Source organism: Drosophila subobscura, chromosome J, assembly GCF_008121235.1.
Source record: "Drosophila subobscura isolate 14011-0131.10 chromosome J, UCBerk_Dsub_1.0, whole genome shotgun sequence".
NCBI classification, from domain to species: Eukaryota; Metazoa; Arthropoda; class Insecta; order Diptera; family Drosophilidae; genus Drosophila; species Drosophila subobscura.
The window spans coordinates 9,103,694-9,130,250 of NC_048532.1; the positions used below are offsets into that span (position 1 = coordinate 9,103,694).

General features: G+C 43.5%; 1 protein-coding gene across 5 annotated transcripts in view; it reads left to right on the plus strand.

Moving 5' to 3' along the window:
* The first annotated feature begins 276 nt into the window (after nucleotides 1-276).
* The window catches only part of LOC117894019 (SCY1-like protein 2), a 30,317-nt gene continuing 4,036 nt past the window's right edge, over nucleotides 277-26,557 (plus strand). The window contains exons 1-19 of one of the 5 annotated variants that reach the window (XM_034800857.1): nucleotides 277-414; nucleotides 10,436-11,601; nucleotides 11,682-11,807; nucleotides 11,885-11,983; nucleotides 13,028-13,201; nucleotides 13,273-13,393; nucleotides 13,491-13,586; nucleotides 13,651-13,796; nucleotides 14,249-14,379; nucleotides 16,373-16,487; nucleotides 17,002-17,147; nucleotides 18,333-18,486; nucleotides 18,666-18,842; nucleotides 18,898-18,970; nucleotides 19,273-19,409; nucleotides 19,473-19,686; nucleotides 21,136-21,389; nucleotides 22,234-22,296; nucleotides 25,397-26,195. In XM_034800857.1, coding sequence (XP_034656748.1) covers nucleotides 11,419-11,601; nucleotides 11,682-11,807; nucleotides 11,885-11,983; nucleotides 13,028-13,201; nucleotides 13,273-13,393; nucleotides 13,491-13,586; nucleotides 13,651-13,796; nucleotides 14,249-14,379; nucleotides 16,373-16,487; nucleotides 17,002-17,147; nucleotides 18,333-18,486; nucleotides 18,666-18,842; nucleotides 18,898-18,970; nucleotides 19,273-19,409; nucleotides 19,473-19,686; nucleotides 21,136-21,389; nucleotides 22,234-22,296; nucleotides 25,397-25,714 — 2,727 coding nt within the window. In that variant the 5' untranslated portion in view covers nucleotides 277-414; nucleotides 10,436-11,418 and the 3' untranslated portion in view covers nucleotides 25,715-26,195. Of the gene's footprint in view, nucleotides 415-10,435; nucleotides 11,602-11,681; nucleotides 11,808-11,884; nucleotides 11,984-13,027; nucleotides 13,202-13,272; nucleotides 13,394-13,490; nucleotides 13,587-13,650; nucleotides 13,797-14,248; nucleotides 14,380-16,372; nucleotides 16,488-17,001; nucleotides 17,148-18,332; nucleotides 18,487-18,665; nucleotides 18,843-18,897; nucleotides 18,971-19,272; nucleotides 19,410-19,472; nucleotides 19,687-21,135; nucleotides 21,390-22,233; nucleotides 22,297-24,522; nucleotides 24,541-25,396; nucleotides 26,196-26,557 lie in introns of those variants that run through there. The other 4 variants (XM_034800855.1, XM_034800853.1, XM_034800856.1 and 1 more) reach the window with 4 other exon arrangements.

Sequence of the window (26,557 nt, forward strand, 5' to 3'; positions counted from 1 at the left end):
GGACAGGAGGCGCCCCTCTTCATGGCGCCTGCGCACTAGCCATCGCCTCCTCTTTTTAGTACATGTACGAGATTGGGATTAAAACTGGGGACTGCTACTGGGGCTTCTGCTGTGTCGGTATCGGGTTTCGGGACTTCCCCTCTTTGCGCAACAGTTTGGGGCAATTTTTATGTTTGATTGGGACTTTTGCTAGCTGTTGCTTCGCGGCGGCACGCGTCGCATCGCATCGCCTCGCGCCGGAGTCAGGCACGGCACACTCAGTCTGTTTGGGGACTTCACGGCGTGCGAACGTGCGAGGATTGAGTGAGCGCGAGGATTCAACTTCATTCAGCTTCAGTGGGAAATCGACAAATCGGTGAAAAGGCATATCGCAACGGTCAGCAAGTACACATACCCAGGAGAGAGAAGTTTCAGGTATAATACACACACTTGCTGTACAGTGTACACCTGTATATGCCGAGAGTCGGGGAATCGAGAATAGAGTGAAAGAGTAAAGGAGATTGTGCTGCAAATAAACGCGTTTTAATTATTGTGAAAGTGTCGTCGTCGTTGCCGTCGCAGTGCCGCTGCCTTTTCTTTGTGACGAACCCCCCAAAAAAAAGGGGCGACCCCCTGCTATTCAGAGTCGCCGAAGCGTGAACCGTTAAATGTGCCGTTAATTTATAAGTACTCGAAAAAAATGTGAATGGATTTCGCAGCTTTTCATTCCAATTTAAAATTTTTTTAATAATATTAATTTTTGCTCCTTTAAAATCGAGCAACATAAATTGCTGGCAACTTTAATTTGTGAAATTCCTGAAACTTTTCGAAACTTTTGACCGTGTTTTATGTCATTCATAAAAGAGAGAATGTATTTTTTATATGCCACAGCTCGGTGTCGGTGTCGGTCTCGGTCTCGGTTTGGATTGTGATCCTTGCGGTTCTTGTTTTGGTCTGTGGCATTTCCCTGGCCATTTCAGGTGAGTGAACAAATCTCGAGTGCCACTGAAAACTGAGAATAGCATTCAAAACGTTTCAACTTTCTAAAAGCTTTCCGTCCTGGCTTTTGTCTCTTGATTTCGACTGTCAAAATGCATTAAACACTCACATATACACTCTGCCATAAAGGCAACTAATTAAAAAGTACATCACTTGGCAGGAATTTTGCTGGATATTGTGGGTTTTTTGTGACTGGGATTCGGAATGGAAACACCCTCATAAAGATGCTGCCTTTGTTAATTAATTAGTGATTATGAGGGGAAATGTCGAGGACAGATGTTGATGGACAGTATTTTCTTTTAATTTGCGAAGGGCAAATTCCATGACCTTGTGGCGGGATTTAAACTTAAAGACATTTAAGATTTGTGGTTTAAGACAATTTCTCTGCAAATAAGTGTAAAGTTGGGCAGAATAAATATTTCATTAGTTGTTTTTCCTTAAAGTACAATTTTCTTGGGATTTATTTCACACAGAGAAAGGCTCTCTCGAGTGTAGCACAAAATGTGAATAACAACAAAGGAAAATTCTTAAAAGTCTCAAGTGTTCCGGCTTGTTAAGCTTTAGCTTTAAATAATCCATCTGTCTGACACCATTTAATTTGCCAGCTTTAAGGGCGAAGCTTAAAGAGATTAAAATATGAAGAATAGTGCTTTAATGTGTTGAATTTTGTTTACTTTTAATTTCAGATATATACATTCTGTATGAATTTAATATAAAAACTTGGACGAGTAGTGGTCGGATTACCATTTGTTTCAATTCAATTAATTATGAGTTTACATTTCTGCCATTTTTCATACAAATCTATTATCTTTTGGTCGTGAATAAATTGCAGTCAATAATTTCAATTAGTTGGAATTTTTGTGTATGTGTGTAAATACGTACATATTGATGAAATAAGAATATATCTTTATTTTTGAGAAGGGAAAATAACAGTTGTATTATAGATACACAATAGAAGCGATACCCATTGATTTCATATTCTTTTTTGTAAGAAAGAAAATAACAAAAGAATTGTGAATCGCAGAAGGAAATTGAATCGAATTGAATGAAACTTTTACAAAGACTTATATTTGATACTTTGGCTTTTTGACATGAATGCTTTATCAATGCAAAAATATGTTTCTTAAATTCTTGTCGTTAAAGCAGAAAAACAACCCACAAACTAATGCAAAAGTTGTGAATGGCAGAATAAACATTTTCGCGTTTAATTACTCGCTAAAAAATGGGTCCTTTGATGGCCGTGATTGAAGCATCCTCCAAAAAAGAAACAACATACTTTGCACAATTTAGGTCAACGCACAAGAGGGTGCTGCTATTATTATTATGCAACTCAATAAGCGTACCAAAGGAAAAACAATATAATGGAAAGTGTTCCACTTCCACCCACGAATGGCCTCTCAATGCAATAATTTTTGCATCAGCCACTCGCTGGGGGTTTTTGCTGTTGCCATCTCTGGCATAAAATTTCTCCTCAAACTTATGCAAATTTCTGGCTTATAATTTCGCCTGAAACGCAAATCAAAAGTTATGAGTAGAAGCGAACGCGAAGTGCGATGGAGGCCGGCCGGGAGTAGGAGCAGGAGCAGGAGCAACAGGATTGAAACTTGAGCATGTTGCCAATTTTGAGTGATTTTAAATAACTGCTGCAGCAACAGGATACTTAAATTATGTTTTATTTTTAGACACAAGTGTAGAACAGAAAGAGAACGGGCAGAAAAACCAGCATAATGATATAATTTGTAATGTCTTTTGCTCTGGAAACAGCGGCGGCATGGAAGTCCTCAAAGTTCTCTGCAATTTAAAATAATTTCTACTTTTTGCCCCCTAAATGCCATTAAGCATTAAGTCATTCAAGGCATTGTACTGGGGCCTGCAGCAGTAGAGAAAAACTTTTAGCATTCAGTGTGTGTGTGTGTGGGTCTTTGGGTGTTGTTTGCGCGGGCTGGGTGGGGGACTGCAGGCTTTTGTTTGCAGTTTTTTTTCCTCTTCCTCCTGCTGTTGTGCTGTTCTCTTCCTTGTCTGTGTCTGGTATTTGTATATTTATGGGGAGTGACTGTGTGTGTGTGTGTTTTTAGTACTGCATTTATGCACGTAATTGAGTCCTGCCTGTGTTGACGAAAACAACACATACAGACACATTTTTTAGCGGATTCCCTACACTTTTTTCACATCTGGTTTATGGTTATTATAATGTTGTTGTTGTTGCTGTCACCTAGTTGTCAAATGAAAAATGAATTAATGAAAAACATCAAATATTTCTGTATGAAAAATATTTCGAATTCCTATCCTGATGACAGGTTTTAGTCACGGGCGTGTAGAGAGGTTTTTGAAGAGACCGTGACAGAGTCTTTAAATTTTCAGTTAAATTTTGCAGTATGCTAACTAAGTGATAAATTTAAGTGCTCGTTAGGGGGCCAGTCAGCCCGTTTGCTTAACTGTCAGTTAATGTTTAACTGGTTATGACGACAAGGACCCTGCTGCCTGCTTTTACAGCAAGTAAAAGCCTTTTTTACATTTTTAACCATATTAAAATCATACGAGTACGAGTCTCCAGCAAACACAAACAACATGCATGGCCTTTGAGCGGGGACGTAAAGGAGCTACCGAAACTGCTTCTACTCGTGAATAACACAATTTTATCCTGACAATTCCGCTCGATTAGTTTGCCGACATACACACTCTGGAAGCTCTCGCAAAATATATTTACCAAACATTTTTCGTTGCACCAATTTGCCATTCATTGTCGCCTGGCAGGAGGTTGCATTTCTGAAATTCATAATTTTCCATGGAAATTTGTGGAAAATATTTGCCATTGATTCTCCGCATCACCCGACACTGTGCTCTGTGCCCACAATATTAATTAGGCTGCCATCTCTATTGGGGGCCGGGTAGGGATCGAAAATTGAATATCAAAAATTGTTCCAGCAGTTGGCCATGCCAACACATGCCCCACAAAAATACATTTTTCGACTGCCATGAAATGTTTTGCGGCTTTTTGCACATTTTTTTGCTGGTCCAATTTTGTTTTGCGAAAATTATGAACTGTGTTTGGGGTTTGCCACTAGTCGGAAAATTGCATTGCAATTGGCAGGAAAACAATGTCTCTGTAGGCTCGCGCCGACCATAAATGTGGTATTGGGGCTAGGGTTTGTGAATTTTGTGTGGCTTGGTTGAGTTTGGGGGAATTCATGCCAGTTATATGGCCGTGGCAAACAGTTGATAGGACCCTGAAATTCTTGTTGTTAGCAGAAATTACAAAAATCATGCAAAAATAACTAGCTATTAAAACCATTTCTCTTCGACTAAAATTTAATAACAATTCGAATCGTTGAATCGATAACCAGATCTTGCCTTACAAATATTAGCAATTGAAATCAAATCCCTCTTAAGTCAAAGCGTTAATTAAATCGACATAAAAGCCATACAATGGCATTATCCAAAGACTAGATTAAATTCCGCATTGAATGTTGGCTACAATAATATTAATTTGGATTCCAAATGAATGCGATTTCTGGCATATGCTGGGTCATGGCATATTAAAATTCATGTTGCGTGTGCACTAATAAGCAATCAAATTCAATTTCCATCCAGAATGGCATCTGCAGAGTGGCGCGCCCGTTGTCTTAACGTCGTGTAAACAGGCGCTTCGCCCACGCTTCGACAGATCGTTCTAAAGAGCTTTGGCTTTGACTGCTCTTGCTGCTGCTGCTGCTTAAGCTGTTAAATACCGGAATGGAGCCGCATTATTGAAAACTGATTACTCAGGACCCGAGCAGGCTGGCCCCCCCCCCAAACAAACAAACATATTAACGCAGTGAGGCCTGACTTTGACGCATATTGGCCGTGGCAATTAAGCCGCCTAGCCAAACATGGCAACATATTGTGCTCACGCACGCGGAAGAATAACAAAAGCAGCCAAAGCAGCAGAGGAATCGACACTCAGTAGCAGCTCTTCCCCCCAAAACAAAACTAATTGCCCATTCTTCCTAATGCGAGACGAGACCATCTTCGATGTGAAAATTTGTTTGCCAGTGGGCAGACCACAGCTTCCTTCCCACTATAAAGGGTTAGAAGTGGGTATCTAATATTCTTAGGGGTTTATTTTCTCTTATTATTTGGGCAATCCTCAACGCATAGATACAAAGCTTCTAATTAGTGTTTCGAGTGCCCTGTGGCTGTTCTGAAATGAGCTTCATAACTGGTTTTCGGCAAGTTGCTCTGAGGCAACAATTTACAATTCTTGGCGGCCTCTTGTATACAATAATTATGCCACAATTGTGTTGCTGCTTTTGCTGGTTCTGCTGCTGCTGGTGCTGCTGCTGTGGAAGTTGCAGTTAGCCACAATTCAATTACAACCGCTCGTCTGCAACACTTAAGCAAATGCTTAAGCAGCTTTTGTTTCGATCCCCTCACTCGACACTTAGCCCCGCATACGCACACACACACACAGTTCCATTCAATTTTCAAGTGGATACTATGGAGGATAACTAAACAAATTACGCAAAAGATTTAATTAAGCAGCCCGTAATGCCTCAGTGACAGGAGCAGCAGCATCAGCAGTAGCCTACAGTAGGGGGTGGGGGACGTAGAAGACGCAGCAGCAGCAGAAGCAACAGCTCTGCTCCCTGGGCACGTTTCACGTGCCGTATACGTAATATGCAAATGTGCGCACTTGGCCCGAGGGTACCCACCCAGGCAGGGAGGAGAGTGGCATGAGATGGCGGCCATCAAGACCAATGACAGGGCAGGAGTATTGAACTCTGCCCCTTTAAGAGGGTTACATGGACAGAGAGAGGGAGGCAGGGAGAGAGCGAGCAATCTTCTCAGTTGTATAAGATTATTAGGACATTTCGAGGCAGAGTGAAACCACCTGCCAGAGGCGTAATTAGCTGGTAAGCAGCAGCTGCAATTGCAACAGAGGGCACTCTCGAAAGTATGCCATGGAAATGCAGCTGCTCGAAGGCATCCGGGGAATGGAAATGTATCCAAGCTGACGGCAATTCCAGGAATTTGCTTTTGGTTGAGTGCGGGAGGAGCAGAAGCAGCGGCAGCACCCTTGAAAGTATGCGATGGAAATGTGTCCAGTTATCGCAACGCTTTACAGCAGAGATGCCTGGCTCATATTCGTATCCTTGTGTGTTTTCGTGTCACGCAACCAACACACATCTGTAACAGTGGCTTTTGTCTCCCTTCCTCTGTCCCTCTCTCTTGGACGCGGCGGACAATAAACGAGGCAAATGCAAACAAAAGATGGCGCACAGTCACATTGGCCCTAACTGCCACACACACACGCTAGTCCTGCTGTCATGTGTGTGTGTATGTGTTTATGGCTAAAGGGACCATCATATCGTATTTTTTTTTTTCTAATTGAGACATCTGTGTGCCTCTGTGTGTACGTGTGTTTGTTTTGGCCACTGTGTCTGCTCGTTCCTGTCCTGTTTGCCTGTCTTTCTGTCTTTCCATCTGTGTGTTAAAGTGTGTGTGTGTGTGTGTTTGTGTATTTGTCTTCAATCAGCGCTTTGCTTGGCCAACATGCTGCTGCTTTTGCTGTTGCCTCCTTTGTTCTGCCTTTTGTGCCGCATCTTCGTCTGACTTCGGGCTAAAAATATTTAACGCTCAGCAGAACCTTAAATGCGTACACACACACATACATATACAATTTGTCAAAAATATAACATTCAACAAAAAACGACAGCAACAACAACAACACACACACAAATCTCTCTGCTTCTTGGTGGCCAAAAATAATTCTCGCGCGCTGTGCCATTTCCTTTCGTTCTTCTTTTTGTAGAGATACACAGGAGGGTACCACGACTTTGAATAGATGTTTGTTCTGTAGCATGAAGAATCTTTGTTGGATCGTAGGAAAAGTTTTTTGTGAAGATAATTCCAGCAACTTTTAAAACAACATTTGAATAAAATCACAATCATTTAGATAATTCTCAAGTTATCAGATAATTCTCTTGCTCCGAAAGTGTATCCAAAGCTTCTGCACCGAAGTATTTATACTTTCTCTGGTGTTTGTGTTTACGAAACGCTTTTATCATTTAATTTTGGATACTTTAGTCCGTGCCTGCGTCCTCATCCACAGTCGCGTCTATGTCCGTACTCGTGCTCATGTCGCAATCAATAAAATCGGACCGTGCCGCATGTCCACGTATCCCAGCTACGAGCTGCTCGCATTAACAGCTTTCCACTCAAAGCCCCAACCCCCACTCTCCCACCGTCCGCTGCCAGCGCTGAGGTGCGCGAGGATAGCCTTTATAAAATTTAAATTGAAATTAACAGCGATTTTGCCCGCTAACTTTTTCAATGAGATTTATTAGGAACTTGATAGCAGGTCAATGGATAAGCCACTACCATTAAAAACTCGAATTTCCCGCTAATTAAAGTTGGGACTCGCACAATCTGAAAATGGAATAATGATGGATCAATACGGGTATAGCATCTTCCCATTTAATGTCGGTCTCATCGCATTTTATAAGCCTGCATTTTTAATGGGAATTCTCTTAAGTTGGAATAAATTAAATGAATTTTATTCAGACAGAAAGAATATATGGATCTGGAATTGTTTCTGCTGCTGCTGCTGCGATTTAATTATATTTATTCAGTTCTGGTTTAATGCCTGGAAATTATACATAAATACAGATACATGCATTTATTAAACTTTTGCTCAATCTATTTTATTTTTGTTTATTTAGTATTTATTTAATGTATGGAAAATATTGCATTGATTCTCGTTCTCAAACAAAACAAAGCAAACCAAATCTGTACAAACTTTTATATTTGCGGACACTTTCATTCACCGATTGATTTCTTTATCCTTACAAGTTTTTATTGAAAAAATAATTCCATAGGGAAGAAGTAAGAGATTCTTGGCATAAATTTCTTTTAACATTTTTTGGAGAAAGACAACCAAGCCAAGTAAATGATTCAATTCAGAATAAAAATTCCATGGACTTATTGCGAGTAGATTACAAACGGAATACCATAAAACCGAATCGCATTCGTTCGCCTTGCTTAACCGTCTTAAATATTTAAGCTTGTTTGTCCTCGATTGCAAAATGCTGACCTAGAAAGTTGCCACCGCCAATCGGTATACCGTCGTGCCTTCGTCCTGTGCTGCTGTCCTGCTGCCCTGCTGTCCTGCTGCCATTCTGGCTGTCTGTTAGCCATCATCGGTCCGTGTCCGGTGTCGCCATTCGTTTGTCCGTCTGTCCGTTCTGCCGTCTGCTGCCGCCACCTCTCGACAGTTGGAAGTTTGTTCCGTTTGAGTACAGACACCATTAAGCATACAATGCGGCCAAGTTTCTCGGCTCTCATATTTTATTTATTTACCATCAACACAATTTATTTAACGTAAAAATTTCACGCTACTTTGCCCAGATCCCAGATCCATGGGCCTTAGTCGTGGTCGCACTTTTCTGGGAAATGGCAGGGAAAAAGCCAAAAGGTAAATGTTTTCACTAAATAGTTTTACGTTTGCTGGAAAATTTATGTACCCTCGTTTGTGCCCCCGTGCCCCTCCTCCCTCAGAGCCCTGGGACTTCCTTCGACTCTGACTGCGAGTTGTCTCGAGTCGATTTGCTGGCTTTGCGACCGTTGGGTGCCTCTTGCCAAAATGTTTACCGCCCTTGAATAATTCAGTGCACAGAGAATGTACAGACATAAATGTACAGAGCTGGGGCTCCGATGTTCCTCCTCCTCCGTTGGGGAGTGGGATGGGGTGTGCAGCAACGTGTAAGCGACGTGCCTCGTGGCATGAACAGGGACTTTGACACATGTTTTGCAAGTCAAATTGCATCATGTTTCCATTTGGCCAATTGCAAAAATACATCTAAAAGTATTTATGCAATTTAATTGAAGCTTTTTCCGCCAAGCTTTTTGTTTATTTGTCATTTGCCTTTTGGCCCTCTGCCTCGTCGCAATTTTCAGCAATTAATAAAGAGCTTATGTGTTGAGCGTATTATCATAAATTTATGAAAAGTTTCCGTCACCTCTCTTTACAAAACAAACATTCCCACAGACATCTGCATTGAATGGACCGAAGCTGGTGGCAAAACTCATTTAACTTTTTAATTGTGCAGTTTTGTGTAAAGCGACCGAAAGAATGCCATGAAAATGAAAGCAAAAACTCAATTTCTATTTCTAGGACATGCAACGAATCCGAAATGCTCTTTATATATGTACATTATATATTTGTATGCTAACGATTCGAATTGCTAAAACAATGCTTTGAGTGCAGTGAATCATGGAATCGAATCGCTATTCAGATATCAATTTATTGTGAAAACTATTCGATTGTGGCGCCGCAATCTGTGTGTGTTCGTTTGATTGCAGAATTTGTGCAGTTCATTTGATAAAAGAGGTTTAGCAAAAACTTCACATATTGTCTCTCTTGTGGAGCGCTTAATTGGTGTATGCTTCAAATTGTTGGAATGTGCTTAATGAAAACCCGAACGAAACGAGCAAAGATATTTTCCGATATTATTTGGGGCGTGTTATTGATTTACATATTCGTCGAAGCTCATTTTGTTTGCCAATTAAATATGCCTTTAATTCGGGTTGTTTTCCGTTGAAATATAAATTACATTAAAATTATGGCATTATCAATACAGAGTGAAACTTGCAGCAAGCGCATAATTTCCACTTTTATTATGAATATTAAATATTTAGACATTAATTTGGTCAAACAAATGAATTAACCTTTTCAAACGCTGGCCATAAATTCACGCACATTGAAACTCAAAATCAAATAAACATTTTCAATTATCAGCCACAAATATGTAATTAATTATTAGTTTATCATTATCATGTTTATTTGCAAATTATTAACAAATATTTCTATGTAATTAGCGGAACATGTTCTGATTCTAGGGAAAAGCATAAATTATACAACTCATTTCAGCAGCAGCAGGGGAAAAAGTGGAAGAAAAATTAAATTATTCACTGCACATATTTAATTGTAATTAATTTAAGCTTAGCTGGCACACATTTTCGACTATCTGTAGATTCAAACAAGTTAATCAAACTATTTTGTGCACAGTTACAAGAGAACAAAATCATTCATGGGATTACATATTAAATAAATCTCTGGCAGCCATTGTATTTGTTTTTTATACGTTATTTTTTGCCTATATTGAACATACGCTGTGAAAATACATTTGGTTTTCCTCGCCGATTCGCACTAAATTTATGGGACTCTTGGGCTTTCAGGTTTCAGGAACCCTCGCTTTGCCTGGCTCTTAATGAACGTATGAATGAAACACACACAAGTCGGTCCGAGTTGGGTCCCATAAGCGCATTAAGTACCGGTGCCATGAGGTTTTTCCTGGCTTCGTGGCTCCTGGTTTCATTGTCGAGCCAACCGGGCGTATGAGCAATGTGAAGTGGCCGCAATTAAAGTGAAATTTAAATTTATTTCCTGACTCATGGCTGACTCTCCCTCTCATTGCAGCCTTGCGAACTTGAAAGGAAAACAGCGTACAACGACGACGAAGGAGGCAAAGCAGCGCTCGCTCCAAGGAGACGACCAAGGAGACTGAGAGGTAGATCCAGCGAAGGAAGCCGAAACGCGACTCCTGATTGGCGGCTGGGCAGACATCCAAGACAACGGCAACAACGGCGGCCAGAATTTTCTCTCGTTTGGATAGTGTCGAGGAGGTGCAACGCGGTCGCAGTGGCAGCGCCATCGGAATAGCACCGGCTGGCGGTGCAGCGGCAGGAGTGGGACCAGGACCAGGAGCGAGCGTAGGAGTGGGTGTGGGTGCCGGAGTCGGAGTCGGAGTGGGTGGTGGTCCAGGTTCAGGTGCAGTGGCAGCGGCAGCGGTGGCAGCGGGTTCACCAGCCAGAGCTGGCCAGCAGCAGCAGCAGTTTGGAGGCGGAGGTGTGGCTGCTGTCGGTGCGGGTGTGGGAGTGGGAGTGGGTCCAGGAACGATTGCGTCACGTCAGCGGAGCGCCAGCACGGTGCTCGACATAAGCAAGGTCTCCTCCATCGGAGGCCTGCCCTCACCGCAGGTGGGTCTGCTCAAGCGAGGCTCTCTCTATCCTGGCGGCGGCGGTGGTGGTGGGATTGGTGTCGTGAATGGACTCGGACTCGGCGATTCGACGGTGATTTCAACGAAATGCGACACATTTAATGGAGTGGGACTGGGCGTCGGCGCTGGAGTTGGTATCGGTAGTGTGGGCGGTGTGGGTGTCGGCGGTCCATCGGTCGCTGCCTCAGGCGTGGGAATAGGAGCAGGAGCCGGACAACGCGGACGTCTATCATCTCTATCATCATCATCATCACCCGCGAGTGTACCTGGTGCAACACTCGGGGATCCATCAGTGGCAGGAGGTGGGGCCGGATCAGCCCCAACCATCGGCAGTCCGCCCGTTCAGCCGGGCCCCAAGCGGCAGGGCAGCTTCTCGAATGTATTCTCGAAGCTAATCGATGGTATGCCCGCCGGCACAATGTTTGCCAAATTCAAGAGCACCAATGTGGCAGCAGCCACCACGTCGCAGAGCGTCGCCGAGGGCAATCCCATTACGCAGTACTTTGAGATTGGCAAACCGGTGGCCTGTGCCGGACCAGAGCTCGCCTGGCGCATACACGATGCGTACCGCAAAAGTGACAACAAGGTGAGTTTTCTTCTCCCCCAATCCCAAAAGCACACGAAAACTCCTTGCCACAAATGGAAAATTTCCCTTCGTTTTGCCAGGAATGTTCGGTGTTTATTTTCGAGAAAAAGGTCGCGGAGAAGCTGCACAAGCCGCGTCGCAAGGAGACCATAACGGAGCTGCTCAAGAGCTCGGTGAAGACACTGGAACGTTTTCGTCATCCCAGAGTGAGTCATCCCACTTGCCTGCCCCATCGATAATTACTTTTTCAAACGTCACCTTTCTGTTGGTGTCTTTGCTGCAGATACTTCAGATCTATCACACAGTCGAGGAGAGTGCGGACACGCTGGCCTTTGCCTCGGAGCCCATCTTTGCCAGCCTCTCCAATGTGCTGGCCTTTCATGTGAGTTTTCGGTTTCAGTTTGGGGTTTCTGACACCGACACGGACATTCAATTTGTGTGTGTGTTTGTCGCTTGGATCGAGGCCTAAAGGTAGTTCTCTGTGCTCCTCCCAACAGCCACTCCCAGTTTATCTTGTGTTTCACTGTTTAGATTGTTCTGTGTTGATTGTTGTTTCTGCTGTGGCCATGGCTGTGGCTGTGGCTCTGGCTCCGGCTCTTTCAGTGTTTTGTTAAAGTTTCTCTGCAGCCAACTCAAGTGCATAGTTTGACTTTCAGCCCAGTGCCTTGTTCTCGCAGAGCAGGAGGCGGAACCATTGGGTATGCATGACAGGAACACAAACGCCAGCCAGCCAGCCAGTACACTCACACAACTAAATCGAATTACTATGGGTGCGTTTGCCTGTGACTGAGTATCTGTGTGAAAGTTTACGCTGCCAAGATTGAGTCAATAGAAGAGAGAGAGAGCTTCGCTCGGACAGTACGTTTCGTTCTCACACATAAAGTGTATCTAAATAATGGTTTATTGATTCGATTGAGTATAGTTTTGGCCAGGAATTTCATCAGTAAATGCATGAAGTTAGTGCATAATCAACAAATATTTACCATCAGGCATGGTCATGGCTATTGTACCGCACTGTACCTGCTCGAAGGTGTATTGAGAAACAAGCAAGCCAAACAATAACCCGAGGAGCAGCACAGTGCCCTTCGAATAGTTTTGTAGTCTCAGGGAAAGTCGATTCGAGTTAAATTACATTGAAAATTGCCAAAGGTAAAACACAGAGCACCAACAAATTGCCTCTCACAGAACCAATAGTAAAATTGGAAAAGCAAAGCAAAGGTCGGGAAAACAAAAGAGAGAGAGAGTGAGAGATTTGTATGGCTTATCATCAAATGCAATGGGAATTTTTAAGTTATGATTCGAAGGTTGCCTTTTGGCCTGATCCAACACGAAAAAAAAAAGGGGCAACGTTAGGTCGGAGCTCAGACCGGGATTAGGCACTAACTCTTTATTGCCTGTCTGCATGTCTGCATGTCTGTTCGTGCAGGAGTCGAAGACCTATGACAATGCGAATGTGCCAGCTGCTGGTGCTGCTGCTGGAGCGGCTGCCGGAGCGAGTCCGGCCCAGACACAGGGCACGGCGGGCGTCCAACCGCAGCGGCCCGCTCATGCAAAGGAATACAGCTTCTTGGACATGGAACTCAAATACGGCTTTCTACAGGTGAGTGGGGCATGTGGCAGTTTGGCAGAGTTGTATATTGTATGCTGTATGTGTCGCCTGTATGTGTACAGCTGACGGAGGCCCTGGCATATCTTCACTATTCCGGTCACGTAATTCATCGAAATGTGTGTCCATCCTCTGTACTAATAACCAAACGCGGTATATGGAAGCTGGCCGGCATGGAATATGTGGGTGAGTACTACTCGACGAGGTAGTGGACAAATTGAAATGAATTGTACTGTGTGGAGAGAGGGGAAAACGGCAATTTGTATTCATATTCGCATTGCAGAAAGAATGAATGAGACTGATTTGAATAGCTCAATTCCGTGTCCGCCGTGGAGCAACAGGGTGTCAAAGATGGCCCAGCCGAATCTGGACTTTATGGGTAACATTCATTTGTTGTTTCGTTGATTTCGGATGATCTTGATTATATTGTGATTTGATTTTAGCACCCGAAACACAGTCAACGTCCAAGTGCAGTCTGCTCAGCGATATGTTCTCATTGGGCATGGTGATCTGTGCGGTCTTCAACAATGGCAGGCCCCTGATACAGGCCGGAAACTCCACCTCCAACTATGCCAAGCAAATGGAAACGGTGCGTAAATAGCAGTGGGGATGAAGGCAGATTGAAGGACAAGTGCCAATTGGTTGGATGAAAAGTTTCCAGAATTGCTACGCTTGACTGCGTCTCTGGGCTCGCTCTCCCCCCCCTCTTGAGTTTGGCTTGTTTGCCCGCTGTAATTAGATTCGCAGCTTTGTCAAATGCAAATGTAATCAAAAAGTCCACTTGAAACTCTAATTATTTTGCCACTTGTGCGGACAGGTGACAGAGCGGAGTGGAGCGGAGCAACAGAAGAAGCTGTAGCTGTAGCTGTAGCCGACCGCCCATTCGCCCCCCTCAGGCGATTGTCATTAAAACTTTTCGTCCTGTCTGGGGACATTGGACTTGCTTGTCCTCAAGTGGTTTCTAATGTTGTGGCCAAGTTTATTTCGGTTATGCTTACACTTTCCCCCTTTTCTCTCTCTCTCTCTCTCTCTCTCTCTCAGTTGGATGACATGGTCCACAAGTTGATGCCTCGTCTGCCCATTGCCCTGCAGGAGGCCACTTCGCGCATGGCCAGTCGGGATGCAACGGCACGGCCCACCGCTCAGCTTCTGCAGCTGATCAAGTACTTCATGTGAGTGTGGATAAATTAATTAACTTTCAGCTAAAACGTAACAGTCGCCAGAGTAATAGCAATTTGTGCAGCTTTTCAACGCAAAGTTTTTTGTTTGAGTTTCTCAAATGTAATTGACACCTGCTGAAAGCACACACACACACACCTAAAGGGGAGAGTGGTGGTTGTAGTGGTGCTGGTACACGCAATCTCTAAGCCAATTTGTAGCTAAAATTCAATTGAAGGTTTCACTTCTTTATTTTTTTGCACCTTTTGAACCAACACACGCACACTTTAATTACGTCTGTTTGCCAAATGAAAACGGTAATCAGACCTGAAAGACATACACAATGCAAAGTGAATGGTAGAGATCCTACACGGCGGGTAAGAGATGAATGGCAGCCCCTGCAAAGGGAACAGGAATGAAGGCTGAAGCTGGAGTGGAAGCTTTTCAGCTGATTGTGCTGTAGTAGTTGAGTTCGAGTGGCAGTTGGAGGCATCTCCGAGGACCTGCCTTGCTGCCTGACTCTGGGATTTATGACGACAGCAGCTGTTCCAGCAGCCAGCCTCCTGTAGAGATCTGCGGTAGGTGGGTGCCCGGGCGTGCAGGCGTGCCGCGTTTAGACAAACAAAGCTAAAGATGATGCTGGTTGCCGAAGCTGAAGTGGCAATGCCAGCACAGATGACGATTCCATGAGGCCAACTCAGCCAATGGATACCGTATGCTGGAGAGAACTACAGAATCCGCGAACGAGGAGGGCCCTCTCAGGGTAGAAAGCTTCGCATCTGAACCATGTTTTGTGTCTATGATTTTGAGAATTATTGAGTCAACCTTCAGCTTGGTATACCCTTCGATATGCCCATCTTTGTGCGGCTCTGACAGAATCAACTACAGAGACAGCAACAGCAACAGCAACAGCGTGCTACTCCCATTCACTTTCCCTCCGGCTTCATCGTCATCACCATCTACCCGCCTCCATGGCAGCCTCCATTTCTACGCTCTTTCGCCTTTCTCCCTCCTCCCCTGTTGGCCAGGCAAGCAGTCAGTCTGTCAGTCAGGTTGGTGGCAGCACTTTGAAGTTAATTTAAATGTTGTCAACATTTTCCGCGTTTTTAGCAGCGTATGCAAATAGCTCGAGTGTCTTGGCAATCAGTGGCAAGCTAACTTTCCTCGCTTATGCCGCCACAGCCCCCGACTCTTAGGTATAGCATGGAGGCATGGATATACAAACTTGAAATATGATTTTGCCTGGTTGGTTGCGCTGATTAAGTCGACAAAGAAGGGTGGGCAAAACAGCTGGACAGCATCTGTTGCCCGCGTGCAACACGGCGCATACGTAATTCGATTAAGTTTCATTGTTTAACAAAGCGCACTGTGGGGATTTTGACATTGCAACTTTCTGCTTAGCGGTGAATAATAGAAATGAATGTCTCATTTTCTGAGCAACTTCCCCCGTCAAGGACTGCTCTTGGCCTGCTCCGCCGCAGATAACAGACTTAGCCACGACCGAAAAGGGGGTGCGGCGGAATGCCCGGAATGTGGTCGAAAGTAAACACTTTTTGGCAATTAAATTTCAGCAATTTGCATTTACATAACAATGAAATATACGAGTATTTAAAATTCCGAGCATACAGAAAGTTGTGGCCACGCCCGCGGGGTGTGTTGCTTAATATTTTAATTGGCGTCCCCTCGTCCATAAATATTTTGTTTAGTTAATTTTGGGTTTGGGTTTTTTTTGTTTTCTCTCTTGTTTTGAATTGAATTTTCGAGCTTAATATTTAATTGCCTGCCATTTAATCACTAATCCAAGTCCAGCAATTCGTCGCGAAAAACTGAAATTAAGCACTTAAAGCGATTACAAATTATTCGTTGGAAATACGAGTGGGTTTTAATATTCAACAAAGTCTCTGCTGTCACTCGTACAATATTTACTCAAACTGACGAGGCAGCTGGCGAAATTAAATTTAATTTGATGCGATGCTGTGGCTTAATGTTCTTTTGGATCTTCCACAGTGATCCGGCTATAAATGCTCTCAAATTCCTGGACGTGGTCAACATGAAGGACACGCAGCAGAAGTCCCAGTTCTACAAGACCACCTTGATAGAGGCCATGCCGGTGATACCACGTGTAAGTCTACTGTCTCCTGTATCCTGACTCTCGCCGGAAACGGATGCAGCCATTTTTGGGTTTACTTTATTTTACTTCTTTTTGGTTTTTTTGGGTTTTGGGGAAGGAGAGTGAACAGACGGCACAGCGCATTAATCATTTACCGGCGCCAAGTTGTGCGCTTTACGGCGAAACAATTTGTGAATTACGAGCCGTTTTATGACAGTTGCAAAAATGTTGCTGCAAACGAGTGTCCTTTTGTTTTCTGGCTCCCAGCATAGGGCAGGGGACATCGCAGGGTGCCGCCACCGCCGAGCCGTCAGCGACAGGCACGAAACAGAAACTCGGACAACAATGGACCTGGAGCGGAAGGTGGAAAGGCTTTGGCCATTGTCCGACACCGTTAATGACAGCTTACCATCGGCAATTGAAATGCCATAGACTAGTTAATGACTGTGTCTGTTCACCCACTTTTATGCAACCTTCTTTCTCTCTCTCTCTCTGTCTCTCCCTTTCGTTCCTTCTCTTTCTGCAGAAACTTTGGTGGCAGACCATTTGGCCAATGCTCAAGTCGGAGATCAACAATAACGAGGTCCTGGCCGCGGTCCTGCAGCCCGTCATGCTCTTTGTCCAGGAAGCCACTCACTTCGAGTACGATGCTTTAATGTCCGCCACAATGAAGTAAGTAATACTTTTGTATAGCCAGCGACTCATGAATAGCTTTGAAACTGCTGAAAAGGAAAGCAAATTGAGCTGCAGGCGGACACCAAAAGGGGAACAAGAACTTGAGCTGAAGGTCACAGAATAGAATGGGAATATGAAAATGATATCAGATCGATGACTAAATGATGGTAACAGAGAAGATTCAACTATCAAAATAACTTAGATATAATTGTTCAACTAGCTGTTGGATTATGTTTTTGATAAGGGATTAAATGGACTGCATTAATTCAATCTTCAACCACATTAACCTCGCCTTTGTCAGAAATCACTAGCCAAAAGCACTCTAAAATATAATCCAACGACAGAAATTAAGAATCATTCATTTAAACACGATTACCCGACCCGACCCTTATCTATATCTATATTCATATTCTGATTCCCCTATTCATATTTAAATAACTGAACAAAGTCCGGCGGTAAGTAGTTCCTGAATCCTCTCATTGTTTGGGGCAGCTTCCGGGGTGTTCTCCCTCTCTCCTTTTCCCACTTTCCATTTGTGTATTCCAGGATCCTGTGGATCTCCACCAACTGTTTGCTTAAACAATTGAAAAACTTTTCGGACACTTTTTCTGTTATTTAATTTTCAAGACATTTTATTGCGCTTAGCACTGGGTCTGGGTCTGGGACTGGCACTGGGCCACTGGGGCGGGCAACACGACAGTTCATATTGTAATTTATAGAGCTCAAGTGGAAGCTGCAAACTTTCCCAGCTCAACTACTATGGGATGCCGTGGTGGCATCTCTCACCTTTTGTGGCAGCCGTGCATAAATTAGTGAAACACACAAAGCCCGGAGATCCCGTGGAGCTCCGACTCCGGTGAGCTCCGGTGAGCTCTGGTTCGCGCTCGCACTATGCTCGCACTTTGCTGGAAAGTTGCTGGCGTTGGGCGGCGACAAAAGTTTTTCGGCCACTTGTAAGGCGCTTATTGACACCCTGCCGAAAAAGTTTTCCACACGACACACCCACAAAGGACACGGACACGGACACGGACACGGATGCGAACACGAACAAGGACACGGACTAATGCGTTTATTTTTAGTAATTCCTTTCCATCTGCAATCCGGCCATAAGTCACGGGCAAAACTTTTATCTAATCAAATCTGTGGCATATCGCTTCTAATCTCTGTCCCTCTGCCATTCAGAATCGTCTACAATACACCGAAATCCATTCAGGCAAGCGTTACGATACTCGAGAATTTGCATTTGATTATTGAGAAGACAAAGCCGGAGGATGTCACCACAGATATAATGCCGATGCTATTCTGTTCCTTTGACGGATCCACGATACAAGTGCAGGTGAGTGCTCTTCTCGGCTTTCTTGGCTATGCAAATGAGTTCCTGAGACTGGCAATGGGTTGACAGGGCTGATTGTGTAATTACGAGCAGCAGTTTCTTAATTAACTGCTACTCACAGGCCATAGAAAATGCCAAGCTCATGAATTTCCATTTGGTTTGCTTTTGTGTGGCTGCTTTAGAGTGCCGCCGTTGTGGCTGTGGCCAATGTGTTTGACAGCATCGATGAGCTATCCATACGCCGCATGGTCCTGCCCAAGGTCAAATTGGTATTCGAGAAGAACATCACCGATCCGAAGATAGTGCAGAATGTGCTCATGTGCATTGAGCGTGTAATGGACCGCATGGAGCGGGCACAGGTGAGTAATCCACTGTGCTAAAAACTAATAAATCTTCTGTGTAACTTGTGTGCAGGTCATGGAGGAGGTGCTGCCGCTGCTGGCCAATATTCGCATACCCGATCCCGATATTATCATGCGTACTGTGCGTAAGTTGAACCAGACAATGCCGCCTCGTTTCATTTCACAGACAAACACACAAAAGTTCGCATTGTTGTTAGCCATTTGCCGATAACCAAAAACTAATTAACTTGCATAAAACTCAATTTGCGAGCCAGATACAGCATACAGACACATGACTATTCGATTGTATGTGTGTGAACGAACAGTGCGTTTCAGCATTGTGTGGCTATCCGCATGCAATAATCCGCAAATCCTGAAACGCACTGTGGAGAGCCAAAGAGCTTATCACCAGAGTCCGTCTCGTCTCACTGTTGCTCTTCGATTTCAGGCATCTATCATAAGCTGTTTGTGGACAAATCCTACGGCCTGAGCGTGGAGACCATGGCCACCAATGTGCTGCCGTTGCTCATACCGCACACCGTCAATCCGGCACTCAATTTCGAACACTATTGCTATCTGCTTGAAGTAAGTCCCAGTTCTCCCCTGAAGCCACTCAGGATACAACTCTATCTCTCTCTCTTTGGCCAGGTGCTGCAACAGATGCTGGAGGCCATCGATCGACAGCAGCGGAACAAATTGAAGTTGGACAACCTGTCGATGGCCTCGCCGGAGCGACACCGGACACTGCGCCATCAATTCTCGACGGACAACATGAATGCGCCGCCCTTCAACATACCAAACCTGCGCATAGATCAGCGCAAGACCTCCAGCGCCGAGGACATGGCCCGCAAGAACTCTGGCGGTAAGTAGTGGGAGAGTAGCCCTAGCCCTATTATGTATATTCATAATTGTGAGGCCTCCGGTCATTTATAATTGCAAATTTTAGGCGTGATTTCAATTTGATATCCATCGAACGTGACGGAAGCTCTAATCAGCAATCGTTCGCACTCTCCCTCTTGTTCCATTGTGTGGCCATTGTGCGAGGCTTTTAATTGTGTTATTAGGAAAATTATTAATTTTATAATAACCGAAAATGAAAACTAAAAGCGTTGCCCGCAGGCAGTCATTATCCGGCATAGCCGCAGCACAGCCGCAGCCTAACGCACCTTTGTTCTTAACGATGATTTATTATGATGGCCCTAATTGCGTGTAGACATGACACGACTTGGCCCTGACCACCATACACCATGCAGTCTCTGTACTCTATACCCAGCTTGCTGCAGTCTCTGTACTCTGTACTCTACACGCATCTTCCTGCAGTTTCTTGGCAACTAACAATTTGCCACAATTGTAAGCTGAGCGAGCCAGCCTCATGTCAGGCAGCTGCATTTTGAAAAGGGTTGAGAGTCTGCTGCTCTGTGGGACGCATAAACAAACATGGCTGGGGCCCAGTTGCGGTTCTCAAAAGATAGCACAGAAGGGCAACATTTGCAAATGGTTTGCTTTGTTTTTAGAATAGCTGATAAACGAGGGTACTCGGTAGATACTCGTACAGAACTAAGGGTAGACAAGAGTGTGATGAATCCACCCTCAACAGAGAGAGAAAGGGAACTCCTAGAAGCTACCATTACAGCCTGAAAAAGTAGATACATTTTTGATAAATATTAAGAGCTGCTCAGAGCTCAAAGAAAATGCCATGCAAATATTTTAGAATTGGTTCAAAGCTCAACTCATGCTCATCTCCAAGCAACCCCAAATAAACTAAAAGTGAATGGATAAACTTGACATTCAAGTTAATAACTTTCGCCATGTATTGCCACAAAATGTGCCTCGACTGGTGGCCCAACCAAAGCCAGAAGAGGACTGTGACAGGGGGACAGGGGGTGGGGAGGCCAGGTGTCAGAGCCTGGTTAGGGAGCCAAGCCAACAAGAGTCATGTGCAGCGGCCGCAACCGCAAAATGTGCGAATGTCCTTGACAGTGACAGAGCCAGCAAAAGGGAAGGATTGCTGTGTGGGATGGTGGGTGGAGCTGGTGGAGGTCTGAAATGGGGCGCCGTTTGGGGTTTCGGTGGTTTTTGGTAGTGAGTGCGTGTGGCTGCGGGCTACGGGATACGTGCTACGTGCCTCTGTTTTGTAGGCCTCGAGACCGCGAGCATTATTAGACTTAATTAGCTGGGAACAAAGCACCGAGTGCTGCTGCTGGCCCTGTCAGCGTGCACGTAATTGTATCTGATCTCTCTCTCTCCTCACTCCCTCTCCTACATTGTATCTGCTGTATATATGTATATTTGTTTCTGTTTTCTGCCACAGGGTCTGGCATGCTGGGTGGCTGGTGGTTCGGCTGCTCGCCATCGTCGCCGGATAGCAATTTCCTGCGCGTTGGGAACGTGTTCCCCAATCGACGGCTCTCGGACAACACGCTGATGACACCCAAGATCCGCATTGCGCCCTCGTGCGCCTCATCACCGGGCGGCACGCCGGGCAGCGGCCTGCCGACGCGCCGCCACTCGAGCATTGGGCCACAGGAGCGACGGGGCTCCGCCATCAATTTGTCACCGCCAACTGTAAGTTGTTTGTGTCTGCCACGCCACTGGGCGAGCCTTCAGATCCAGTTCCAGTTTTTGTTTTCGTTTTCGAATTTGGTTTTTCATTTGTTGCTTTTCGTTTTTTTTCTTTTCTTTTCCATTCTTTTTGTCGTTCTTTTTGCGGCCGCCGTTGTTTGTTGTGGTTTTCACTTTCGTTGTTTCATTTCGGGGGCTCTTTCCTTTCAAATGGCTTACGGCGGCCGCAAAAGGTCACACAAAAAAAGTCACTCATCGTTTTATTGGAATTTCATTTGAGTCCGCTCCTCGTTTCGTTTTTGGCTTTTCCAGCAGCCCATGTGTCATCATATAACCAGTTAACCATATCCAACAATAGCGATAGCCTTATAGCCTTATAGCCTTATAGCCATATAGCCATATAGCTATAGCGCCTAGCGTAGCGTTTTAGCGTGTTTAATTTTCAGTCTACAGTTTACAGTTACCGTTTAACAGTTAACAGTTGCCACCACAAGCTGCTTGAAGCGAACATTTGCCACAAAACCAAGACAAGAAACATTCCGTTCTCGTTTCAGTTTGACTTTTCCGTTTCATTTTATTTCTCCCTCCCATTTGATTTTTTGTTGTAAATGTAGCTCATATAAATGATTAGCTCATTAACCCCTAAAACTTCCCGTCTCCAAAAACCCACAACGCTATGAAGGGAACATGCAACAAAAGCTCTAACACACGCTCTCTTATCTCTTATCTCCACTCTCCCCACACACAAAACCCACACACCATCACACATGTGACACACAAAATGAACAAAATAACGTTGTCCTCTTCATCGGGGTCATTCGATCTCTCCACTCTCTAAAACATTTAGTACGGTGGTGCCCGCGGTAGCTCTGGATCGAGCCTATCGGTGCCCTCGACTTCGGTATATGTTGTAAGTCTAAAAAACAAAGAAAATCTGTCTGTCCTCTACCATGTCGAACACCCAAGTGCTTCGACCGCGTCGAAGATGCTATACCCTTGCTGGGATTTTAATTTGTTGAGAAGAATATCAAGAATATTCCATTGCAATGTCTTCTGAACGGGCATCTGCTCCATCCTTCATCAAATAGTAATTTTAGTAAATCAAAAGCCATAGCCCCTGCAAGAGTATAAGCAAATATTCAGACATGGTTTGACCTATTTGTATTCGGGTCGTATGATGTTATTGTGCGAGTTGTGGGCATCATGAAGCTAGCATCGAATTGGACTTTGGCTTGTCTCGTTGTTGTCTGTCTCGTTGTTACTGTTTTTATCGTTGTCGTCTCCAAAACGCACACCACAAAACTCAACTCTGTCTCGCTGTTTTCTCTCTACAAACACACGCACACAGACAGACACACTCAAAGCAAAGCAACAAAAACAGACACGCTCGTTCAAGCTTGCCACGGTTCTCGTTCTCGTTCTTGTTTCTGTCCATGTCCATTCATACATCCATGACCAAAAGCTGAATGCCAAAGGTAGTTGCGTGCACTCTGGATGATGTTCATCCGTTTCCGTTTCAAAACGTTTCCAAGCAATTTTCAACCCGTTTGCTCGCCTGCTCTCACCTACTCGTCTCGCTCTCTCTCTCTCGCACGCGTCACTCGCTGCGTCTCTTTTGATGTGTGTTTTTGAGACTGAAAACTGAGTTTTGAATTTGAATTTGAATTTGACTTGCCGTCTGAAACTCTCTCGTTGCTGTTCTCGTTCTCGTATCCGTATCCGTACTCGTTCTTGTGCTGTTAAATGAATGGATTTTGTTTCCATATTTCCTGTGGTTTATATTTTTACTTAATTTTCTATCCGTTTTGATTTTGGTTTGCCCTTTCATGCATTTTGCTCCGCTGTTGCTACCCACATACATATGTGTTACTGTTTCTGTTCCTGTTAATGTCTCCTTCCTGTCTATAACTTGTTCTTTGTTGTTTTTGTTGATTTCTCGTTGTGTTTTTTGTGTTGTTCCTGCACAGCGAAGTGCTGTGTCTGCATCTCACTCTGTACATCTTTGTCTATCTCTCTGGGTCTTGCCCGCCTCCGGCCAGGCCAAATGGAAGCTTATGCTAATAACCCGTATTGTGTACATATTACAGTCGATTCTATACGATTTTGTTGTTCCTTTTTGTTTTTGGTGTTCATGTTACATTCTTTTCCTACTTACGTATTTCATTTTGTGTTCCAAGTGTTTAAACTTTAAAGAGAGGCCCAAACGAATATTAATGATGTTCAAAGATGTAAATGTTATGATGTGCAGAGTCTTATCAAATTGGAGAACGGAAAACTCATCAACAGCGCCGTCATTTTTGGGGCTTCGAAAGAAATATTGCGTTGAAAATTGTGTATGCTTTGTACCTTGAAAGAAGCATTTATTTCATAGCTATAAGAGTTCAATTGAATATTGAATCTTATAAAGTGTTTTATTGATGATTGATGAAACGGAATGCCAATTTACTGCTGGTCTCTAACATCGAAGGGCCATTAAACGAAGACGATGCCCATGAAGACTTAATGAAGGATTTTCCATCAGTGGCTAATACAACAACAAAAAACACAGCAGTGGATGGTTATACTATATACTATGCAATCCAATACCTTTCTATGCTGTTCTAAATACTCTAAATACCTCTACCTACTTATTCATTAAATGTCCAGATCGTGCTCAATGTTGATTTGATTTCCTTTCCATTTCACTCTGTTCATGTTGCGTTCATTTCCAGGAAAACAAAATTCAAACACACACATACACACACATGGACACTATACGTATTATGTGTGAATATGTGTACATATTTCTGTAATTTTATGTCTTAAAAAAAACCAGAAAAGAAATTAAAAGCCAAATTTTTGTGTGCATTTTCGTTGCTGTTCCTGAATTTTTGAACAGTAGCGCAGTGGAATCATGTTTAACCTCCGGGCTGTTCCTTTAACCAGCCAAAAAACACACACACTCTCTGGCACTTACACAGATACAGACACACAGATACAATACATATGTACATATGCGTTAAAGGCTGTGTTTTTTTCATGAATGTACTTTCCGTTCTTCATTTCATGTGCGAACACGAACAAAAAACAAAAACCAAATAAAATAATCAAATAAAATCGATTATACGTATCCAATAAAATAAAACAAAATTCGCAGCTTGCACGGAGCATGATCGTGAGTACACGTTTCATAATTTCGGATTTTCAATTTAATTTTCTTTGAATTTTCCACCACGCTCTCTTGCTCACCACCTACTCTCACATTCACTCTCTTATTCTGTCTTTCGACTATTTAAGGTCTAGACACGCACAGACACACACACACACACACATAAACATACACTCAAACACAAGTATGCTGATATTAAATTTTATGTTAATGTAATTTGATTTCATTTGATTCCGGCCCCTTATCCAAACCCCAACCCCACAAACCACCATCTCATCTCTTCCTCCTTTCGTCGGCGAGACCAAATCTGATTTGAGTACTTGAATAATTTGGAATAAGCATACACATAAATAAATGTATGTATGTATGTACGTACATGTATTCATTCGCATATGTACATACTATATCCATTTAAATACATAACTCTGTGGGTATTCACGTACCGCTTCTATTCTTCGTTCATATTCGTTTGTATCAATGTTTCTTTGCCATGTCTGTCTGTCGATTAATTGAGTTTCAAGTTTGACTTTTGACAAGAAATGTTTGCTTTTCGTTTCGTTTTGTTGTTTGTTTGTTGCTTTGTTTGTTCGATTGTTTGATTGTTTGTTTGTTGCACAATCAGCTAAATGTATACTTCTACTTCTCAACTGTGAGAGCCACTCATGAGTTATGTCTTGGGTTCGTCACACTCTGACACACTGACACCAACACCACGAATACTTTGTACATAGCACAAACAATTATTAAAATAATAATCTAATTATTCTATAAGTATGACCGAAATCGCATCCACCAATCTAATTCAAATCCAATCCAGATAAACAAACTTGACATATGGCAAGCCCTGACTAATCTTCCAAAGAAATCTCCTTTATTGTACTCCCAAAAACAGGGTGGCTCCATGCCGAACACCTCGAGCAGTGTTCCGTTCTTGTTGTCGTCGAGCATGCAGTCGATAAGGTCGCGCCGCCAGTCGACGGTGCTGTCATCGGGTCCACTCGGCTCTGGATCGGGCATACTGCAGCAGCTGGGATCCGGCATGGTAAGACAATTAACTTCCGTATCCGGCACGGTTAGTCCGGTGCCGCTGTTGCGGGTGAATGGCGCACGCAACAGCATCAGCCACAGCCACACCAACGTCCGAAAGTGTCCGTCACTCAATATCACATTCAGTCAATAATATAATCTGAACGAAATCGGCGGGGCCCAGGCCCCAGCCGATTCGCTCAGATTCGGGTACGTCAATCCAAGCACCACCAACAGCAGCAGCTACCATTACGGCTACAATTACACTCAGAATCTCAACAATGTGCGCTACAAAGCCCAGCTGCAGAGTATGAATTTTAATCTTAAACCGCCGCCAAAGTTGTAGATCTCTAAACTCGAAACTCGAAAGTGAAACTGAAAGGAAAACTGAATGAATATGGAAAGAATGTTATAGATCAAAAAGCAAAGCTAAATCGAATGAATCAAATGTTGTATATGCAAGTGGGGGCAGAGGGTAAAATGAAGCAAACAATCAATTTACATTACCTTTAATATTAATGAATGTACCTACCATACATACCAAAACTACTATGAGACCTACTCTGGCCTAGACATACTCGTACTATACGTAATGATTACATACAGTTGATGCTAAAAGTAAACAAAACAAAAAACCAGAATACAAACAAAATACCAAATATCAATTATATTTAATTATATTTACATACATACATACATATATATATATATATATACATAGAACGAGTACAACTGTTGTTTTTTGAAGAATTTATTCAAGTCCTATTTGTATGTACCATAAATGTTAATGTTGGAAACATATCCAGAGTCGTAACAAAGTTATATTATCTATACGTAACGTACCACATAGCCCAATTGGATAATTAATATTATCATTATCATTATCATTATTGTTATTTCTATTGATTGTTGATTATGATTATTGCGTAATACTCTATGATCGTACCTACCTATCGTACCTGTCCTCTCGCTCTCTCTCTCTTTTAACAAAGACAAC